Raw genomic sequence first — 22,677 nt, 5'->3', positions numbered from 1 at the left:
CTCTCTCTCACTGTCCACTCTGCCTGTCCAAAAAAAAAAAAAAAAAACAACAAAAACAAACAAAAAAAAAAACAACAGGTGATCCTGATTGGATCGTGTATATCTTGGGGTTCGAATTTGGCTCTAAATGGCTGGAAAAGACATTAAAGAATTGGGAAAAAATCAATCCAATTGATCTTATAAGTTGAACCCACCAAACGTTTTGCAATAGACTCTGCGGTGGCTGGGACACATCACAGGGAGACAGAGGGAATGCATTTTGTTCTAGCTTCCTCCCGTATAGGCTACAAAATGCTCACATCATCTATCCCTTTTCCCCAAACTCCCTTCACTCCACCCACAAATACCCCGAGCCCCAGATACATACACGTACGCACACACATGTGCAAATGCATTCATATGTGCCTACACACGAGTATCCGCCCAGGTGCTCATGAACCTTCTCCAACACACACATGTGCATGATTGGCTGTAATTAGTGCTGTGACCAGGTGCTTTTTCTTGGCTTTGCCCTTGGCTTCCAAAATGCAGCTTTTCAGTTATGGACATTCCCACCTCCTCCTTGATGGTGGGGGGTGCCTCTTGCCATAGCAACCAGTTGTTCACTTGTAAGCTATGACTATGGATGCACAGTGTGCCAGCCACAGGGGAGGCACTTAGAAAATCACTTCTCACAGGGATAGAAGATTAAGGACCCCAAACATGGGGGTGGAGCCAAACTCCTTCTCTGCATTCACTGAGGTCTTAGACTTGGAAACTTCTCTTCCTACTGTGTCTTGTGGGCTGATTTTGTGGCCTTTGCCCCAGCAACTCTGTAAGCAATTTAGCAGAAGAGATGGGAAACATATAATATGAAAAAAAAAGTGTGGATTTCAAAAAAATTTTGTGCCAAAATATACTTACCATTGAATTGCATTTTCTGTGAAGATTCTGAAGTCCCTTTGTACACGTCAGAACCTTTGCCTGTGAGAATTGTTCTGGCTCCTGGATCCCCTCATGTAGCTGGTCGGAGGCATGTGGACTCCATCCTTCAGAGTTTCAAAGGAGATGCAGGTACTAGCAGAGGGCCCAAGAATTAACAAGTGGCAAAGCAGGGAGAGGTCCCATTTCTGCAAGCTCAGGATCGGTGGCCTTTCCCTGGCCTGGGTTAGCTGGAGCAGGAACCGTGAGAGCTAGGGGAAGGCAAAGACAGGAGAGAACTGCCTGCAGTCACTGAAGCCCCCAGGCTCCCTGGGCCCTGCACCTGGTGGTCCAGGCTCCAAGTCCTCCCCAGCTTCCCTATAAATCAGGCCATCACAGTGATCCCAGCAAACAGCAGTCTGAATGTTGCAGTAAAGGTATTTTATAGCTATACATTTGCAATCCATTCATTTAAGAAAAGGAGATTACCAATCCTAGAGGATTTTGTGAGCCTCAGCCAAACTCTTAAAAGCCTTAAGAGCAAAGATGAAGAAGAAAGTCTGTGTTCAGGGCAGCATCAACTGCTGTCTCAGTCTCCAAACTGCTGGCATGTCCTGCGCAAATAACATTTACCAACTCACAATCGTGGAAGGCAATTGTTTAAAAATCCATTCCTGTGACTTATGCACATGCACAGACATGCATATGAGGGATCTTCAAAAAGTTCAAAGAAACCGTGTATTATGAAAAAACTGCATGAATTTCCAAGTGTCTTGCACCTCAATAAGCTTATCTTTTCATCTCGTCTCCCCATGAACTGAAGTGTCCTCGTACAGACATCCACACAACCTCTTTGCTTCTGTTTCTCTGGAGATCCCTGTTTAACAGAACTACCGAAGGTCAGCACTCTGCTCCTGGAAACAGCCCAGAACCCTGCAGGAGAAGGGGCAATTTGTAAAAGGAACCAAGCATAACTGGAGCCAGGTGGGAGGAGGAGGAGCGAGAGAGGAAAAAAGGAAAGGAGGGAAGGAAGGAAAAAGAGGAGCTGGGACTAGCTGAGAGAAGGTGGCCTGGTAAGGGGCTGCCTCCTCACCCAGCTCTGGCTCCACCTGTCCATCTCAGAGCTGATCCAGGCCCTGCCTGCATTCCTGGGGGCCCAAGAAGCCTTCGCAGATCCAGCAGAGCAGCTGCTGGGCTGAAACCTGAGCCTTCGGGAGGGCCACCTTAGGAGCAGGGAAAACTGTTGAGTTTGCGCAGTGGGACTTTGCAGTCCAAGAGGCTGCAGCCCTGGGTTCCTGCCTGCTCACAGTTGCCAGATTGAGTAAATTAAAGTACATGATTCCACGTAAACTTGGAATTTCAGAAAGACAACAAGTTATTTTTTAGTGTAAATACACTCCATGTGACGTTCAAGACATGCTTACACTTTTTAAAAAATATTCATGGTTTATCTGACATTCATATTTAACTGGACATCCTCTATTTTATCTGGTAACCTCATGCGCTGCCCATGCTTACTGTGACCTCAAGATTTGACCTTGGGCAAATCTTTCCCTTCCCATAGGGCGTTGAACTTCTGATGCCAGACTAGAGTCACCTCCAGCTGCTGACGACATTGACCCGCTGGGGCCTCCTGGGTATGGAGGCTCTAGACCCAGGTGTATGTGAGAGTGCTGCCCCCTGCTGGTATAGAAATCCACCACCGGCCAAGGGAAGTGGGTGGGGAGACTTCCTGCCAAATCCCTGGGCCCCCAGCGCCATGCAGAAACCCTGGCATCTTACCCCCTTAGCATACCTGACCTAATCCTTAGCATGGATTGAGTGCCGAGGATGGCAAGGAGGTAAGAAACAGAACGTGCTGCTGTGTGACTTTGAACTTGCTCTTTAGCATGTCTCTCATAGTTAACCTTTCCATAATTATAATCCACATCATCATTTCCTTCTGAAATGCTTCTGACATCATACTCTAAACATTCTGAAAAGCCTCTAGTGTGTGGTACACTACCCTTGGGGTTCTAAGAGGCTAGAGTGCCCAGGGTCTAGAGAAATTTGCCCAATTTTGCATAGGGCCTGAGTCCAGGAGGATGACCCAAGGCTGAGTGTAGACGGTGGACCACAGAAACCTAACATCCTCACAGAAGGTTTCCAGAGAAGTAGGCCAGGGAGCTCAGTGTACTCGCCCAGAAGCTGGACAGATGTCCCTGGGAAGGGAAAGAGGGCCAGGGCACACATCTGGCTTATATGTGTATCTATATGTTTGCTCTGTGCAGTGTTTTACACAAATAAGCTTAAAAAATAAGCTTCAGAGCAACCCTTAACCTCAGATGTAATATCTCATTTGTGTAAGCTTTACACATGTCTGAACAGACTATCTCATATCTCTTTTAAATTCAACACCATAGTTCACCGTACGCTGCCCCCTACCCCATTCATTGAGCTCCTCAGGGGCCTTTTGGGGAGGTCTAGAGCACCTGACAGTTTCTGCACTTAGGTCTTCGCACACCTGTGCAAATATGTTCATAGAGTAGGTGCCTAGAAATGGAAGTGTGGGGTTCTAGAGCATGTATACTGATGATTTGTATCTCTAGTGACCAATATCGCCCAAGTCCTCGCCAGAGACTGCACATAGTGGGACCCCACCAAGGGGAAGAGAGTGTTTGTTTCCTCACATGGTTATCAGTGGAAGACATTAAGAAACTTTTTTAAAGGCATCATTATAACTGGTGAAAAATGATACCTATCTCATTGTTGCTTTAATTTATACTGCTTTAATTATGAATAAACCTGAGCGATTTTTCATATGTATATTGATCTTCTGTATTTTTTTCCTGTGAACTGTCTGCTGGAGGGCTTGAATCTTTATTAAAATAAGAGCTGTTTTATTAACAGAGAGCAAAAGCTCCCCCTCCCTTCAAGCTAAGCATCTCAAGAGAAAATATTGTATTTTTCCCCTAAGGTGATCGTGAGCACAGAGCCTCCACTGGGGACCAAACAAATCCAGTGAACGGTGTGCAAGTTTTTGGCTGAAGTCTAGAGGGCATCCAGCCCCCTCCCCCAGAGTAGGGATCCAGCTCAGGCTGCTGCCTCCTCATATGTTGCTCTGCCCTTGTGTCTGTCTGCCTGTCTGCTGGCTCCAGCCTGCCTGATAACCTGCCTCTACCAATGCCTTCCAAACACTAACGTCTTCCTGTTGTTCCTGCCAAGGACTCCACTTGCCTCCCATCGTCATACGGAAGACTGAGCTAAAACAATTTCAATCTGTGTGTCTGGGGTTCAGAGAAGTGCACTGGGGGCTTCCTGGGCTTCAAGGAAAACCCTGGCATCTCTTCCTTCATTCAGAGCCTTCTGCTCTTATCACTTTCCTATATTAGTGTCCTAGGTACGAAGTCCTTCAAGGCAAAAATATGAAAAGAAAGTAAAAATGGCACTGATATGATGACCTCTTGCCCAGAGCCCAGTCTCAGGCAGCTGCAGCTTCAAACCCAAGTGAGTGCGCCAGCCAGCTCGGTCTTCCAGGCAGCTGGAACTTCCTCTCGGCTTGCTAGTGAACCTTCTGGACCTGTAAACAATTCTTCATTCAACTTGGTACTGAGGTCCTCCCTGGAGGCTCAGGGCCCTCCCCAGTCAGAGAGGAAGAGGAAGAGGGACTAGCAGAGCCTTGAAGCTGTCCCTCCTTTCCTTAAAGAGACAGGAAAGACAGGCAGATGGAAACAGGGGTAAACTGTGGACACTGTGGCAATTAGCAGGGAGCTGGATCACAAGTGGAGCAGCCGGAACATGAACTAACTTAGCCCCTATAGGATGCCAGCATCACAAGTGGTGGCTTTACCCACTACACCACATCACCAGCTCCTCCAGTTCTCCATCTCCAATGTGGACCCACTTCGTTCAATTTGGCTGTCTTGACTCAAGACTGACCATATGCTGGGCTCTGGGGATAAGGACAAGGCTCCTGTTCTAGATCACATGCAGTAGTAGGTAGACAGGAAGGAAGTCCCTGGGCATGTGGGGACAGCACAGGGAATTATCTGTGTGGCAGTCATGCCCCCAAACCTGTCATACTCAGCCTCACTGTGAGTGTCCTGGGCGCTCACTAGAGCCTTGCCAACCTATGGGGTCGAGGCCAGAGGGAGCCGTGGTGTGATCGTTTCCCCGCAGCCCTGCAGCCTGTGCCTGCACTGTTCCAGGGACAGCTGTGTACCTCCTGTGGGGCCCGATCAACAGCAATGTCTTCCCTGCATTGGACAGGAACTGTTGTATGGAAGCTGGGGCCAGCTCCTGCAGAAGCAGGTTTAAGACGCTAACAGAAAGCCACAGCCTTGTCTTAGAGACCAGCAGGCAGCATACACTTACCAAAACGCTAAGTGAGGCCTGAGAAACCCAGTCCTCAGCCCAAGCAGCCAGAGATCATCCTGCTGCATCTCTGGGTCCCTTCTGAACAGCACCTGAATGGTGCCCCTGGAGAAGGGGGCTGGCTCATGCCATGATGCTGAGAGTTTAGAGTAACTGTTGTTGGTTGGTTGCCCAAGAGGTAACTCAGGACAGAGAAGAGGGGCAAAGTGCAGCAGCCAAGAGTCCCAGGCCAGAAGAAGGGGCAGCTCCCTCTTGGTGTAGCCAACTGCAGTCCCTGCCTGTTCCTGCCTCTTTTCTGATCCCCAGGAAGGGGGCTGGACAAGGTGTCCTCACAGAACCTTCCGCTTTGGATGGAAATGCATCTGCTTTCAATTGCTTCCATGCCCAGTGCCTGAACTCTGAAGTGTATGTCAAAACCAGGAGAATCAGAGCCCAAAGCAAAAGGCCAACAATGACGAAGAGGTGGAAAAAGTGGTGCAAAGTCTCAAATGTGGATTAGTTTGAAAATATAAACAGCAGCTGCCCCACTGAACTACAAGAAGATTCTGGAGGAGAAGAGAAAAGAAGGCCAAGGTGACAAGCACAGCTATGAGAAGCTGCACGTTGTTTTCAAACAAGAAGCTCTTGACAAAGTGTTCCAATTTATGAAAGTGAATACTCCTGCGAGTATCCACCACTTTACAGGTGGAGATGCTAGAGGGTAGAACAGAGAGGGCTGCGCATGGCTCAATTCACTGATTCAATGACAAACCCGGCTCCCCTTATTAACAACCTGGGATCCTTGCTAAACCAAGAAGAGGTTCCAGGAAGGAGCTGACAAGAGAGTTCTAGAAAATATTCTCCAACTTCTATTATACTCTGACCTGTATTTCACTCTGGGAAGGCAGAAGCCAGCAAACGTGTTGTACCTCAACATCCCACCGGCAAGCATTGTGTACCAGAGAGGGTAGAGAGGTGCAGAATGCTGGCTCTGCAATTCTCCTGTCCTTTCCCCCACCGTGGGGTGTGAGAACCAGATCCTCACTTACAAAGAGTCTTCCAAAAGTCCTTGGAAATCTATATTATGAAAAAAAAAAATCTTCTCATGGTTTCCCGTTTTTAGTTTTTGAAAATTTCATTAATGTATACTATTGTACATTTTGTGGGGTACAGCACAAATCTTCCCTACATGCATACAGTGTAACTTCATCAAATCAAACAGTTACTCTTTCTATTTCTTTATCTTTCCTTGTGCTTGGAGTCTACCAGCTTCTCTTTCCCAGTTCATCATAAAGTACATGATACGCTACTGTGAGCTATGCTCCATGTAGTGGAACACTAGAATCTATGACTGAGATCTGACTGCATTTTCGTGCCTGTGATCAACCTCCCTCTTTGCCCCCACCCTTCCCATTCACTACTAATCAATACTCTAAGTTCAAATTGCCGATTTTCTTTTAACCTCTGCAAAGAGAGAGAACATGCAGTCTTTGTCTTTTTTTTTTTTTTTTGACAGGCAGAGTGGACAGTGAGAGAGAGAGACAGAGAGAAAGGTCTTCCTTTGCCGTTGGTTCACCTCCAATGGCCGCCACGGCCGGCGCACTGCGGCCGGCACACCGCGCTGATCCGAAGGCAGGAGCCAGGTACTTATCCTGGTCTCCCATGGGGTGCAGGGCCCAAGCTCTTGGGCCATCCTCCACTACCTTCCCAGGCCACAGCAGAGAGCTGGCCTGGAAGAGGGGCAACCGGGACAGAATGCGGTGCCCCGACTTGGACTAGAACCTGGTGTGCCGGCGCCACTAGGTGGAGGATTAGCCTATTGAGCCACGGCGCTGGCCACAGTCTTTGTCTTAATGTGTTTGGCTTGTTTAACTTAATATAATCACCTCCAGTTGCATCCATTTTGCTGCAAATCTCAGAATTTCATTCTTCTTACTGCTGAATAGTATTCCATTCTGCATATACGCCATACTTATGCTGATTTCATTTCTTGGCTATTGTGAATAATATTTCAATAAATCTGGAAGTCCTGATGTACCTTCCATAGACTGAGTTCATTTCCTTTGAATATTTGTCTAAAAGTGGAATAGTTGAGTCATATGTGTATCTATTTTTAGGCTTTTGAGTAACTTATCTTTTCTTTCTGAAGTACCTCTTATTATCTGTGTGACACTGTGTAATGCATTTGGCCTCTCTGTGCCTCAGTGAGCCCACCCGGAAAATGTGGAGCACTCAGTACTTAGCCCAGAGCTAATGCTGGAAGCATACAAACTGCTAGAATGTTTACACAGCCCACATGCATTCCTGCTGGTTCCAAAGGATGACCTGTCCATGCTCCTAGCAAGGCTTTGCCCTCTCCCACTGCCTGACACTTAGGCTACAGCTCCAGTTCTTTCCTGGGTCCTCAGCTTCTCCCCCTTGCCTGCCTGGTTCTCTTTAGCATTTAAACACCTTTCTATCTTCCTTAGTCCTAGGAGACCAGCAGCATGACTCATGTGAAAACTGACTATCCTCCCTTGGCGTCTTGTGCTACTGTCCTTTCTCAACTCCTTAAAAGTGTTGCCTCCTTCTTGTACGCTTTCTCTACTTTTTCACCTCCCAATATCCTCTTACTCATGATACTCTGGCTTCTTCAGTAATTATTCAACTTAAACTGTCTCTTGTCAAGGGCACTAGTGATCTCCTGCTGGCTCAATCCAATGAATCCACTTAAGTCATTGCTGTGGTTTGAGTAGGATTATGACTACAACTCACACTGGTAGTGAAGTTCCAAAGTCATGGATTCAAGGTAGTAAGATGGTAGAGGCCTAATTCAATTGCAGAGTCTAGGAAGTGGGCTTAGTGAAAGGTCCTTAGGTCACTGGGACATGTCTTTGAAAGGCAATTCTCATAAGAGCATTGACTATAAAGCCCAAGTAAGCCCCAACTCTCCTCTCTGCTTCCTGGAACCCCATATGATCCTTTCTCTGCACAACTTCTACCCTCACAGAGGCAAAATCAATAGAACTGCCTGGGCCGGCGCCGCGGCTCACTAGGCTAATCCTCTGCCTTGCGGCGCTGGCACACCGGGTTCTAGTCCCAGTCGGGGCACCGGATTCTGTCCCGGTTGCCCCTCTTCCAGGCCAGCTCTCTGCTGTGGCCAGGGAGTGCAGTGGAGGATGGCCCAAGTGCTTGGGCCCTGCACCCCATGGGAGACCAGGAAAAGCACCTGGCTCCTGCCATCGGATCAGCGCGGTGTGCTGGCCACAGCGTGCCGGCCGTGGCGGCCATTGGAGGGTGAACCAACGGCAAAGGAAGACCTTTCTCTCTGTCTCTCTCTCTCACTGTCCACTCTGCCTGTCAAAAAAAAAAAAAATAGAACTGCCTGATCTTGGGATGTGAACCTCCAAGAACATGAGCCAAAATAACCCCTGTGTTCACTAGTAGCCCGTCTTCGGTATTTCATTATAGTGCTAAAAAGCTAACTAATAAAGACATCAACTTTCTGGAAGCATTTTAAAGCATTGTTCACGCTCTCCTTTCAGAAACACTGTCCTCCTTTGGTTTCCAGGACTGCACAGTCTTACAGTTCCCCCCTGCCGGTCGAGCCTCTCTCCTGGAGTCCTCTGGTCTGCAGGTGCGTCTTCTTCTATTGTATTTTCAGAAACTCGAGGAGCTCTGATCTCTCCCACACCAGCCTAATCCTCCTTCAGCTCCACTCAAACAGCACACTCAACATGTCCTTAAATAAGCCTGTGATGTTTTCTGCTCCTTGACCTGCTGAGCCAAAGATCCTTAACTTGACTCAAAGATCCCCTTGCAGAAGAATCAACTGAGTTACTGGGGAACAAGACAGATCGCTGACATCCCCTGGCCCTAAGGGCCCAGATTCTTTCCAATCTCATCTTGCCCCTCATACTAGCCTGGCTTCTCCTGTTTCCCTTACATGATGTGCTGGCTGAATTACAGGCTGTGTCCATGCCCCCCGCTTGCCCTCACCCTCTGAAAGCAATCCAAGAGCCTCGGCCCTGGAGGTGGTGACTTTATGGAATAGTGAGAGGATTAGAAAAGGTAGTCCAGTCCCAAGGGATACTTTGAAAGCCTAGGACATCATTTTATATTAGCGTACTGGGGCCTTAAGCCACTGCCTAAAAAAGGTTATGTCTGGCAAAAGAGCCTAAAGTTTAAAACCCATGTTCAGGACACAACCCCATCTATGTGCTGAGGTCTGCTTGAAGGAATTTCATTTTTATTTCCCAGCATCCCCAAAGGTTTCACATCACTCAGCTAAGCCAGCGGGGACAGAAATGAAACCCAAGGCTTCTGGCTGCCATCCCTGGCATTTGGCCTCTGTGTTCAATCCTCTATGGAAGCCCTGAATTTCACTGCCATTGTTCCATTACTCTCAGGGGTTTCCCTATTAAAGAGCACATTAATTGCGTTACAGGGGGTTGGTACAAGTTATGCCAGCAATTTCCCATGGCTGAATCCGGCTCTGCACGGTGGTGAGGGCATCGGTGCCCTCTGTACAGTCCCTGACCTTTGCCACCCTCGGAATTCAGGTGAACTCGCCAGGGCAAGGACTGAGTACTGTGTCCCATCTGCATAGAGCACAGCACATAGTCTCCCTACCACCCTTCCCACCCCCTCTCCCAGCTTGGAAATCAAGGGAGGCATTCTAGAAAGCAGTACTTCTGTTAGTAACCAAGGATCAGGTAACAGGGAAGTTGCTAACCTTGACTGGTGACAGATCTTCCCAACCACATCCCAGGGAAGGAGGGGAGGAGGTCAGGAGATCATCTTACACAAGGTGGGGGCCAACCTCCCGCACTTCCTGCTTCTAAACTGGTTTGGACTGTTTCCTTATCTATAGTCCGAGTCACAGTCAGCAGCCCCCATGGAAGTGTTGGAGTCAGCAGAGATCCAAGGAGGACTAGGACAGGATGCAAGTGGAGGTCATTTGCTCTTTATTATTCATTACCCTTTTGTACATAAAGAGCCAAAATTGAACAACTACACTCAACAATTGTAAAAAGAGAGCAAGAAAACAAGATAGGAGACGAAGAGAGACACAGAGGGAGACACACACAGAGAGAGGTCAGAAGCAAGTTCGCTGGTTGCCCCCAGGCTCCAGTGGAATCCAGACATATTACTGAATGCACAGATTTCGCAGCTGACATGAGTCAACACAGGAACACAGGGACGGTTTAAAGTGGTACCAAAATCAATCCAGTGCACAGTAATCATTTCTATAAGCTCAGCTGCACATATCAGCGTTTCCACTGTCACAAAGTCACAATCGCAGAGTGAAAGAGCAAGTGTCTTCAAGCCTGGGAAAGTGGCATCTGTGAGGGGAGACACTGGGAGGCAGAAGCAGCTGGGGCATTGGTTCCAGTCCTGGCTATCTGCGTTAACGCTCAGGCTGGGGAAGGCGAAAGGGCAGGCACTGCTCAGTGGTCAGACATCAGGACAGCGAAACAACTGTTGAGGCATCGAGTGCGAGGGGGCGTGCTGTGTGATGTCTTTGTCAGGGAACTCTGGCTGGAGGGAGGCTTGTTGCCCAGAACGTGTGAAAAGAAAAGCTCAGATAGTTAGGGGCAAATGCTGGGAGCGGCCAGTCTGACAGCGAAACATCTGCTTCACAGAAGAGTTAAAAAGATTACTCGGACTTGCACTCAGGTTCGCAAACTCCATTACTCGGAAGATGAACACAGAAGGAGAACGAAAGGCTTCATCATCCAGCATCGCATGATGGAGAGAGAACAAGTGACACCCTGGACGGGGAAGGAGCCTTACGTATGAGAATTGCTGAACCCCAAGCTGAAGGCACGGTGAAGGGATCCTTAATACCTTGCGCCTTTTCTGTGAAAAGGGTACTCATTATAAACTGGATTCCTCTGACATAGGACACCCTGAAATTGACTGAAAGGGAGGCTCTTGGAAACATTTTTATGTAGTGAAATTTTCAGTTGGCTGAATGATCTCAATTGTGGTTTTCTGTACGTTCTGAATTAGTGGCCTTCAAATGGCTGGGCTTTTACTGTAGTTGCAAGCAGGCTGGTTGCAGTATGTCTAAATTAGCTAACGATACTGATGAGGATTGGCAGAGTTCAGTGGGGAGGTGTGCTTGTTGTTGAACCGGCGAAGTCCGGAAGCGGAGCTCGACTGCTCCTCAAACTGAGAAGCGGCCCGGCTGCCCAGCTCTGCACCTCAGCCTTGGCTGTGAGTAGACACAGACGGAGTCTCAGGGAATCCAAGAGTCTCTCTCCATCACCTCTCTTTCTCGGACAAAAGACTCATCGAGAGGCAGTGTTGATTGTTTTCCTTCTCCTGGGCTGCTATTTGGTGATCAAAAATCCAGAGAGAAGGGAAGCATCTGGCTCCAACTACTTAACAAAAAGACACTTTCTGTCCCCAACCCCTCACATTTGGGCTACCAGAAAGCCAATGTCTATTTTCCGCAGCACCCTAAAGAATTCACACTAATGGCTGTGCAGGGGAGTGCACTCACCAGGCACCTGTGCACCCCACTCTTTCTCTTGTGCTTTCGTTTTGGAAATCCAAGGCAATGGGGGAGCAGGGGAGGGATAGGATTGCAATTGTTGTTTTAAAAAATCCTAAAAAGTTTTTGGTTGAAAACAAGCAACGGTCACCTTTCAGGGAATTTTTTTAAAGCCTTTTCTTCTTTTTAAATGAAAACCACCTAAATAACTAGCCTCGCCATTCTCAGAGTCATTAGTCATACATCGTTACACACACACACACACACACACACACACGGCCCAGGAGTGCTCGGATTTCCTTCAGCTGCTGACACCCACAGAACAAGAGCTGAAGCCTGAGGACTCGTGCCAAAAGATGTGTGAGTGGGGGTCCCAACAGGACCGAGGCCCACAGGATGGAGCTGCTTCGCCTTCTTCCAAAGGCAGCAACTTTGGGAGCAGCAGGCTAATCTCAGCATTTCTCCTTGCGCAGGGCCCTGTCATCAGGCTGCCCAGTCCCGGGAGGTGACATCCTTCTCTACAGACCGGATTCCTCCTAGTACAAATATAGCCACACACCGGCTATTGTTTCAGATAAGCAATGAGGAAAGGCAACGTGCACACATGTCTCACACACACACGTCTAAAAACAACAAAAATGTGCCTCCTGAAGAGTTAGCATTGTATCAAATCAACATCCATACAAAGACAGAGTTTGAAAAGATATGTACAGGGCATTTGTAAAAGCCAAATGTGCACCGCGAGGAGTTATGCCCATTGTGTACTGTGTGGTCTGTTTTCTTCACTATGATGCAAAACCCACCCCGGAGACCACAGCACAACCCCATCTGGAAGAATGCTGGGAAGCACCTGGACTGGAGACCACAAGCCTTGAAGAACTGTCTCTAGCTCTCCGCAAGGCCCATCCTGAGTCCTTATTGGACACGGGCTGCCCTTTCCAGGTCAGGTCCCAGGCTTCTGCTGTCTCCCATCATCACCCAGCTTCAAAGTACTGGTCAACTCGGTAGGAAAGAAAGGGCTCTTGGCATATACTCCTTTTGTCTCTGGTCAGTGGGACCCAAGTCCAGCTCTCTGCCCCCTGAGGAAAAGGTACATTGGAGTAAGCCCCTCCTCCTGCACTTGGTTACACTCAGGCACCTGTTTGAGAAAACACTGGGAGAGTCAGGCTGCCCCCCAGTTTCCAGCTTCCCCAGAACCTCCAACATGGCCAAATGGCTTGGCCACAGCCTCCATCATGGAAAACAGCAGAGGCCCTCTGGGCCCAAAATCCCTTTGTGAGGAAAAACAGGGAAGGAAAGAGGAACAAAGGAAATGAGGAATGCCTCCCCAGCCTCAGGGAGATTTTTTGGGAAAGGGCAGAGGGAACAGAAAAGGCCAACTGGCAGGAAGCTACCTCTCCAGGTCCAGACTCAATATCCGGGGCATATGAAAGCATCATCTATAATCCCCGTATTTCTAGAAGAATCTTCCTAAGGGGAAATGCCACCGGCCCCCTGGTGCTTCAAGGACTTCATGGGCATTAGCTCAGTCACCTCCAATGCGCCTGTGAGGTAGGGGGAAGGATGGAAAATCCCAGGTGCAGGGCTAAAAAAACAAGCCTCTGACTGGGAATGCATCCTGGGGTCAGTCGCCAGCACTGGACGGGCCCCTGGAAGTCATCTGTGGCCTCAAAGCCCCTGCATTCAGGGAACGAGTGCTGATGTCTGCCTCGACAAGCTGTCTGGACAGAAAGGAGCCTGTCGACACAGTGCCTTTTAAACCACTGTGGCTGCCAAAGACCCAGGTTGTGCACTCTTTGGGATCCCACAAAAATTTGCTACATTTTTTAAAGCACCACAGAGGAAAAGTGGTTTAGCGGTGAGGCCAGGAGGATGGAAGTAGGGGTGAGAGGGGGCGGCAACAACAGTGTCTTTTGCATGGTCTTTGACAGTGAAAGTCCAGATCTCCTCTGCCCCACTGCTGTCCAAAGCCTCTCTGAAAATAGACCAGCACCAGGGCCCTTAACCAAGACGTTTTTAAAAAGGGACACTTTGGAATGTTTTCCCCAGGTGGCACCATCATTAAAAAGAAAAACCATCTATCTAAAGTTCAACAAACCTACTCACAAAAAGGAAAGTGTCCTAAAAGTTCAAAGCCAGAGAGCAGAGTGCCAAGAAGGCCAAGTTCATTGGTTTAATGGTCCTATGGATGATCAACTGCAGAAGGAGAAAACAGCAGCTCTCCGTCCCAGCCCATACTCCCACCCGCTGGGGGCCAGGGTCTCCACTGCCAGGGTCCGAAGCATCACTTTGCTCCATGATGGAGTGCCTCACGGCCGTGAGTGGCCCGATGCCTGTGGGTAGTGGTTTTAGCACAACTCGCACACAGCTCTGGAGTGCCAGGGTTTGTGGAGGGGCACACACATGAGAAAGAGAATGGCAAAGTCTTCGTGGACCCTTGGTCAAGGTGGAGGAGGGGAGCTCTGGCTCCTGCCCCTGCTCCTCACCCCTCACGCCCTCTTATCCTCCTGTCAGGTTGCTCCCCCACGCTCTTTTCCACCTGGTCAGCAGTATGTGGAGGGAAAAGGCAGCCCGAGAGCTGTGCAACTGATTCCCCTGGGCCCCTTGTGACTGGCCCAGGCAGTATGGTTTAGTTCTCTGGTGTTTCTCATTTCTCTGTCTGTTACTCCTTGCTTTGTTTGTTGCTCAGTCCTTGCCCATGTCCTCACCGCATAAGCAAGGACAGAAAACACAAGACTGTGGCGGAGAAGGGGAGCTGAAGGGCGACTTGTCACCCCAAGGGCCCAGAAACCCGTGAGTTGCCAGCCAGTCACACAGCCCCACAGTCCCCACACCCGAGCCACTGTCGATACAATGAGGTGATTCCTTTGGCATAAGGGAAGTCAGTCCCCAGTGGGAGCACAGAATGGTGGGGGCTTGGGCAGCTTCTGGAAGAGCCGGGCTGTCAGGTCTGAAGCTCTTTCTGAGGGTGGGAGTGGGCTTTGACTCATACGTGTTCCCCACCCCCGATTCTCCCCACCTGTCTCTGACAACTGACTTCCTAAAAATCCACGGTTAGGGAATTATTTGGCAACAAGGAGGCTAAGGCTGTTTTGTGGTGGCACAGTCTTTAAAAAGTTCAGAAGGAAACAGGAGGCCAGGACGCACGTCCCACTACTTGTCTGCGCCAGGGCTGGCGGCTACTATCTCCTCGTACTTGGGGGGCGGGTCGCTGTAAGAGACACTGGCCTCCTCACTGCTGCCCTCCTGAGGCGCAGTCACCTCCTCGTAGGACGGGGGAGGGGTGGCGCTTGACAGTCTGGAGAGAGAAAGCTCAGGGAGGTAGAGGGTGCTCTCAAGGCGGACTGTGGTTCTACCCCCGCGACTGGGCGCCAGCACCACCTGTGGGCTGCTGCCTGCCTCGCGGTGCCCCGAGGACTCCCCCTGGCCATGCACAGTGCCCCGGTACACCATGACCCGGGGGAGGCTGTGCCCGGCGCGACTGGCCAGGTACCGGTTCTGAGCATACGAGGGGTGATGGCGGGTCGCCTTCTGCAGCTGGCACCTCCAGATGATGAACAAGGCAATGACGATGAGCAGCGCCACCCCCAGAAGCGGCACCACCACGTACATGGCGTCTGAGCTCTGCGACGGGTCTCGCACTGAGTAGACTGCATTGGGGTACCCTTTCCAGAACTCCATCTGTGAAACAAGAAGGAAAGGTCACTGGCACCGGGCAAGAGGCACGCAGTGCCTGTCACCAAAAGCTCACTGTCCCAACTGAACTCAGAGGCCGCTTCCCATCCTGGCTCTGTGTGGACACGCCCCCCAGGAGCCTCAGGCTGTGGGACTGGAAGGACATTGCCCCCGCCCTCCCACCTCCCCACACACCCCGCTCCGCTAGTCTCCTGCCCCAGGTGGCTTCCTTGCTTCCAACTCCTCCAGGGAAGCAGGGCCAATTCTGCTTCTTGCTCAGGCTCCTCCCACTCCCAGCTTCCAGCCCCAGGGTGGTACATGCCGTTTTCTCTTTGTTTTCAAACACCTCCTTGACCTCCTCGTAGCTGCAGATCTCCTCCATGCACTCCCGCTCAATGGTGCCCTGGCGCAGCTCCTCCAGGAACTCATTGGCACGAGGGAAGCGCTTCAGGACCGAGTGGGCATTCCTGGCCTCCAGAAACACTGAGGAGAGAGCTACACTGAGACCCGGCATGCGTACGGGCCCAGGCCCTCCTGCAAACCTGCCTGGCCCGGGCACTAAAGTATCGTTGTGGAGGGAAACAAGGCAAAATGAGCTAGTAAGATACCAGGGCCCCTGACCAAAGGACAGGGCGAGCCCTTTGCAAAAGGGACAGAGGGCATCAAATTATTCCTCTCCAGACTGCCCTGGCCCCAACAAGGCTCACATCCCTGGCAGCTGGGAAGGAATCAAGAAGCAACTAAGAAGGCAGCACACGTCACACAGGAGCAAGAATGAGGGCTGTGAGCCCCATCCCCACCCAGGAGTTATGACCCATACCTTCCGCATCAGCATGAAAAGAGAAGGCCGGAGCCCTTGTTGTGAGAATCCAGTCCTCTTTGAGGGTGAAGCTGCTGGGAGTAATTACTCTACCAGGGTGACGTCCCTCCACCTGAACTGGCCACCTGTGCCAGCAGGTCACCTGGAATCAGTGGTCCCTCTTGAGACAGCCTAGTATAGAGCCAAGCTGGGGCAGAGCAGGGGAATGCATGCATAGATCCCCTGAGAAACAGTCATTGACTGGTGCCTATAGCGATTTACTCCAAAAGGAGAAATTCAGCTGTGACCAGGCTGACTGGCATGGCATGAGCTTCGCACTGCCATGGGCCTGAGCTGACACATTTGCTCCTGGTATTCCCCCAGAAGAGGGACTTCCTGTCTGTGCTGACAGGCAGCAACCTTGCTCATGCCCCTTGGCCTGTCAGTTTAGTATGTCTCTTAGAGGCCTGGCTAGATACATAGCCACTGGCGAGCATACTTTGCAGGAAGCAACTGTGCGATGTTGGAAAGTGAAACTGCTTCTCAGCCAATTAGACAATGGCTCCTGGGCCTACCCAGGGGCAGGAAAGCAGGAAAGGCATTTCCCATGAGCCCCTGGGCATGGCCCTCCACCACTCTGCCTGGACCTGGAATAACTCACCTGCCATGTTGCTGCCTCAGCTCCAGCGTCTCACCTGCCTGGCAAAGACAGAAGCAGAGCTGCAGTGAAGTCACAGCCAGAACTGCATAGCGCCCTCCTGGTCCTGGCCTGGTCAGCAGGTCAAAGCAGAGCCCTGTGAAGTGTGGCCTCCTCTGGAGAGCCCACTCGCAAGCTCCTACTGCTTCCCACGCTCGCTCCTGGAGGCCCAGCAAACACCTCTTCAAAACGAAAACTCCCACAGTCTGAGGGTCCTTCCTCCTCACGCCCCTCAATAAACCTTGGCGCCTTTGCATTGGAAAGGACTTCAGAGGCAGAGAAGGAAACAAAGTCCACAGAGACGGGGATTGAAGCAAGATTAAGGAACTCTACAGTGACAGAGACAGGACCTGGATTAGGAACCGATTTTGATCACAGTTGCAAATCCCCGATAACAACAAGCACGTTCCTTGAAAACCAAGATGTAACACAGCAACAACCACCATGTCAAGTGTCACAGCCTGGCTGGGACTGGCCTACAATGATCTTTGCTAGACACCCGTCCGGCAAGGTCAGATGCTGCACACAATCACAGCCACGGTCTTAACAACTCCCAGACAAACACATAAGGCCCCAATTCAGATGACCCATTGTGTTCATCTTCACCACAATCAGGCAAGCTACCCAAAAGCTTCTGGAACCAGGCACGTCTCCTTTCCTTGCACTAGAGACCAGTGTAGTAGAGTACCAAGGCAAGAATTTCAGTGATCAACACTGAGCCACTAACTAGAAGACGTGCCTCTAATGTGAGGTACTACCCAAAAGTCTTTCTCCTATAAGGAGCTATCCAGCCAGTACATAAGCCATGGACACAACTCACAGCTCCTCCTGCTCCTGCCCTGCCCACAGCACACACTCCCACTCATACACGTATTCCAGAGTGCTGGCCAAGCCGTCCACATCTGTGAGCAATCACCCCACTGCTCCCCTCCCCAAGCAGAAGCGCTGGCTTTATGACTAACGGGACGCAACATACGTGAGCTTGTGTAACCCATTGTGCTGCCCTTTTGCCTGCATTGCCAGAAAGTTCCGTCTTGATATGGTCAAGCCCCGGCACCCTGGCAGTCCAGCTGTTTAAGCACATCTGTTTCTTGTGATGTGCTATACAGTTTTCTGTTTAGGTCTTCAGAGACTTCTTTGTACACTTGTAATATGATTTCTAATCCTTTTGGCAAACAGGTAAGCTACAAATCACAAATAAATGTAAAACTCAAGGGAAAATGGCAGATGGAACATTTATCTGTGGCAATGCCATGTCAAGAGGCCTTCTCTTCTGCATGCTGCCATAAAACTCCCAACACTGTCAACATGTGAGTTTGTTCCCAGATGAGCCTGCCATTTTGAGAAAAGTGGCTCTTTTTAAGAGCAAAGATGGAATGTTGTCTAAAATTTCCTCTTTCTTATGGGTCTCAGGTCCACGTGGGTATGAATATAGTATGCTTAAGAGAAAGGTTTTTGACAGAAGAGCAATGGAGCTGGGGGGTCAATGTATGAAAAAAGAATGAGTTAAGGTTTTACTAATGAGGGAAGATAGAAAAATATGGTTGATTGTTTATGGAAGATAACTGCAATGTTTTTTTTTGTAATTATGTGGAAAAACCACCGAATAGCTTAACGCCTCTTGTTCCAAACACATCTGACTTCAGTGCATGCACACCCACCCGTCACAGCACCAAATGTGCATTATCCTGTCACCTGCAGAAGTCATCAGTTCAGTAAGCTTCACCCCAGCCAGGAACTCCCCAGACAGCTCAGGGAGCACTGCCCACTCCATTAGCGATTCTGTAGCCACCACCGCTGCTGCTGCTGCCGCCTGCCATTCGGCCTCCACCCCTTCCCTCCCCAAAATTTAGCGCCTGCTTCTTCCCCTATAAATACAGCATCAATAGGCAGTTACTATGGCAACAGGGAGGAAGCGTGAGGGCTCCACGACAGAGAATGCTGCTGCAGTCACGCATGTCTATGTCCCTCCTGCCCCTGGTGGATACTGTAAGGCTGAATGTTTAACCCCCTCCCCACAGGAACACAGCTGAATCCCGCCAGCCTGGAAAAAGGAAGGAAGGCAGGGAAGTGGCCACCACAAAGACTTTCCTTAACCCCACCCCGGGCGAAGCTTCTGAAGCACAGCGCTCTGGGACACAGCTCCCAGAGCCTCTCGCACAGCACCTGGTGTCCTGAGACGTGACCTCCAATCCCCTGCCCCGCAAGTCCTAGCTCTTTTTATTTCCATCATTCGGAACTGATAGCCAGGAAAGGGTTCTGTGATCTCCAAATCTAATGACTCATCGACCCACCCAGCGACATGGCAACTCCCAAATTATGCGCAAACTCCCAAACTCCGGGGCCTCCTTGTCCCCTTCCACCCAATGCCAGTCTTGCAAGCGCCTGTCCTCACCCACCTTTGCCCAATACAAGCGCCCTGGCCAAGAACTACTTCTGGCCCAGCAACACACTCTTCTCCCGGGACTGCTCAACACCCCCACCGCCTTGGCCCGACTGGGCCTCCAGAACCCACCCCTACCCCACCCCCAACAGTGCCCCGCACCCAACTCGGTAGCCCTGGACACCAAACCGTGCCCTCGGGGCTGGGGCACCCAATCCAAACGGCCTCACCGTTCTCCGGGCCCAGGAACGGCCGCCCTGTTTGCGCACGCAGCCCGCCACCTCGCTGCTGCGCCTCTTCCAGCAGGGCCCCTGTCCCCGCCCACCTGCTCCCCGTCGGCCAAGCCCCCGGCCCAGCCCAGCCGTCTCCTCCCTCTCTCCCTCCCCGCCCCCCTGCTCTCCAGCAGCCCCGGGTGCCCAGTCGCCCGCCCGGACAGGGCCAAAGTGCGCCCGGAGCCCCCGCCCTTCGCAGTCTGGCGCCCAGGCCCTGTCCATTACCTCGGTAACCCCCTGCCTGCCCCTGCTGTCCTCTAGGGGTTCCGCCGCTGCCCACCCCCCAACCCCGCCGCGAGGTGCAGGTCTGGCCTCGCGCCCCGCGCCTCGCGCGCCACCCTGGAGCGCCACGACCACCGTGCGCCGATCGCCAGGCCGCGATCGTCGCGATGCACCGGGCTGCGGTGTTAGGGAGAGAAAGGAGGGATGGGGGCGACAACAGCAGGCCGGGGTGGGGGGGTAGGGAGGGCTGGCTAGCAAGCTGGGCCGGAGGGGCGGCGGCGCGCACTAAGCACCGCGCGCCCGCGCCCCACTCCGCCAGCGCCGCCCCTACCCCCGCCCGTGCGGCCGGGGGGCGGGGCCTGGCCGGCGGGACAGGGGCACAACAGGGACCCTCGGCCACTGCGCGGGCCCTTGAAAGACCTGGCGTACTGGCCGGCTCTGGCGGCTGCGCCCAAGGCCGGCGCGCCAGGCGTCCCCGCTCAGCCCAAACCCCCCCCCCCCCCCTTATCCCCCACTCCGGCTTACCTGCCATTCGGACTGGCGGGGCGCCAGCCAAGAAGAGAGGCCAGAGCCAGCAACCTAGCCCCGCCTTGCCGGGCTGCGCTGGTCCCGCAGAGAAAGGGCCAGTCGAGTCCGAGTTCCGCCAGACTAGGTGACCTTGACTTCCTCACGTATCTTCCCCCACCCTGACCTGGGACGGCAGGCTTCTGTCCCATTAAAATCTGAGAAATGGGGAGAATCCTGCCTCCTTGGCAGGCCTGCAGCGACCTGGAGAAGGAAATGAGTTTGGGAAAGCCCAAGGGGCAGAAAGGAGGGAGTGGAAGGAATCTTACGGGCTAGCCAAGAGCACTAGGAGGGGGGCGCCCCCCTGGACGCCACGCTGTGTAAGGCTCAGAGAGACCGCACTAGCCCAGGAAGGACCACAGGACAAGATCAAGTGCTAAGAGATAGGGCAGGTGATTCTGAGGGAGCTCAGTGTCTGGATCTAGGAAAACTGCTGGGGAAAGGGAGCTCCAGCGATGTGCTGGATTTTCAGGGCTCTTTTGTGTTCTCTGCACCTCTGGAGCACCCTAGTCCTCCCTCATCCCCTCCTCCCCCAGCCCGAACAGACGTGGTGCTCGATGGGAATGAGCCTCAGGAGGCATCCTGGGAACTACCCCTAACCCCATCCCAGGCAGAGAAATACCAACCTGCCCTGCCAGCTGTGGGAGATGGATGGGGGCAGTCCTCCATTACCCCAGGCTCTCTTTCCCAGCAGCTCCTGAAACTGACCAGGTGCCTGAGCTCCGCTGTCCTACGCTTCTGTTCACTCCCCTTCCTCTTACCACACTTTCCCTTCCACTCCCACCTGCTCTTATGAGTCCTTCCCCAGCTTGCTTGAACTTGCATGGTTGCAGGGGTCTTTCTTGACTGACCCTCTGCTGCTCTCCTGCCATTGAAGGCAGCAAGGGCCAGACCTTGTGGGAAGGTTCCAGAGGGGAAAAAATCACCTGGAAGTGAGAATGGGACCCTTTGGTGCCCAAAGAATTGTGTATGTTTTGAAGGAAACTCAGTTCAGGGGGAGAGAGTTGGGGCCATGGTTGGTGGAGAAAACTATTTGATCTCTTCAGGAACTAACCTCCTGAGAGGCTTGACCCACCAGCGTGTTCTCATGCAGATCTCGTCCATAGACGCCCTGTGCATCCAGCTGTGGAAAACGTACCACTTCCAGTGTGTGCACAAGGACCTAAACTTCCTGCACCCTGACTTGAGCTTCTGGCTCCAGTGACACCAGCCTACTTTAGTTCCCTCAGTGCCTGGAATGCCTTTCCTCCCACAGGGGCACTTGCATTCCTGGGCACTTGCATTCATTCTTCCCACACAATGCAGATGACATGTCTGCTATGAGACATTGTGGGGTCCTCCACCCACCCAAGTTGACCATGCCATTCTCAGCCCCAGCTACAGAGACTATCAATGTGGAGCCTCTGTGGGTGGCAAGGGAAGGGAACAATGGAGAGTAGCTGTCACTCTTGGTGCCACCACAGTTCAGTTCAGCGATCTTCAGCAAGTGACTTAATTTCTCTGTGTCTCAGTGTTCTTATCTACAAAATGGGAATGATGCTATGATGCCTGCCTTAACAGGTTAAGCGAGTCAATGAGATAATTGTGTAGCATTCGCCTGGTACTTAAGTGTGAGCTTCATATACATCAGCCTTGGCCTGCATCCAAGAGCATATTGTTCATCTGATGACTCACTGACTCCGTACATTGTCTCCTGTCCCGAGGCCAGGAACCTTGACTCTTCCTGTGTCCCTGGCAGCCAGCACAGAGCCTCATGTTCAGCAGGCACTCTTCCACTAGACCTTTGTAGAGCTGAGGCAGCAGACAATGTGCTGAAGTGAGGAACTGGGGTGAGGGTCACCCGTCAATGTACCACCAAGATGTTGTTCCCAACACCAAGGGCAGCTCTTGCCCTTGATTCCTCCTTGTGGGAAGCCTGAGTCTTGGGGCATAAGCTTCTTCTAGATTCTTTCTCTGCCTCGGAAAAGTCTCTCACTCCCCTCAGGAGGGCTCCAGGCACTCCCAGAGAGTGGCATGGGGCAACTGCAGCCCTCTGTCTCTCCCACCGTTTGAGTTTAGGTCTTGCTATGAACAGTGTCCTCTTGTACAAGAATGAGAAATTTGACCACTGGCTCCATTGTTTAGGGCAGGAACTGGGCAACAGGCTTCCCTTTTCCAACAAATTGCAATAGTCACTTTAGCTCCTCGTAATCTAAATGCAGGAGAGAGGTCCTGCTCTTCCTAGCAACGTTCACTCTCTCTTGTCACCTCTACCACATCCAACAGTCACCCTCCTCTTACCCCTGCATGGGAGATCTCGCCCAACACAGCTTGGTGCATAAAAATCACTCCAGTTTTCTGAGTACCTATGTA

The 22,677-nt window shown here is 51.5% G+C and overlaps 1 protein-coding gene across 4 annotated transcripts in view; it reads right to left on the bottom strand.

Annotated features, from left to right (window-relative positions):
- The window catches only part of CNGA2 (cyclic nucleotide gated channel subunit alpha 2), a 46,749-nt gene extending 27,192 nt beyond the window's left edge, over nucleotides 1–19,557 (bottom strand). The window contains exons 1-4 of one of the 4 annotated variants that reach the window (NM_001082394.1): nucleotides 19,498–19,557; nucleotides 16,849–16,886; nucleotides 15,711–15,871; nucleotides 15,324–15,394 (exon numbers count right to left, since the gene is read on the bottom strand). In NM_001082394.1, the coding sequence (NP_001075863.1) occupies nucleotides 15,324–15,394; nucleotides 15,711–15,817 (178 nt within the window). In that variant the 5' untranslated portion in view covers nucleotides 15,818–15,871; nucleotides 16,849–16,886; nucleotides 19,498–19,557. Of the gene's footprint in view, nucleotides 1–903; nucleotides 1,173–15,323; nucleotides 15,395–15,710; nucleotides 15,872–16,848; nucleotides 16,887–19,497 lie in introns of those variants that run through there. The other 3 variants (XM_070066316.1, XM_051833841.2, XM_070066315.1) reach the window with 3 other exon arrangements.
- Nucleotides 19,558–22,677: the final 3,120 nt, after the last annotated feature.

The sequence above is a fragment of the Oryctolagus cuniculus genome, chromosome X (genome assembly GCF_964237555.1).
Source record: "Oryctolagus cuniculus chromosome X, mOryCun1.1, whole genome shotgun sequence".
NCBI classification, from domain to species: Eukaryota; Metazoa; Chordata; class Mammalia; order Lagomorpha; family Leporidae; genus Oryctolagus; species Oryctolagus cuniculus.
This window is presented reverse-complemented; position numbering and strand designations above follow the sequence as displayed.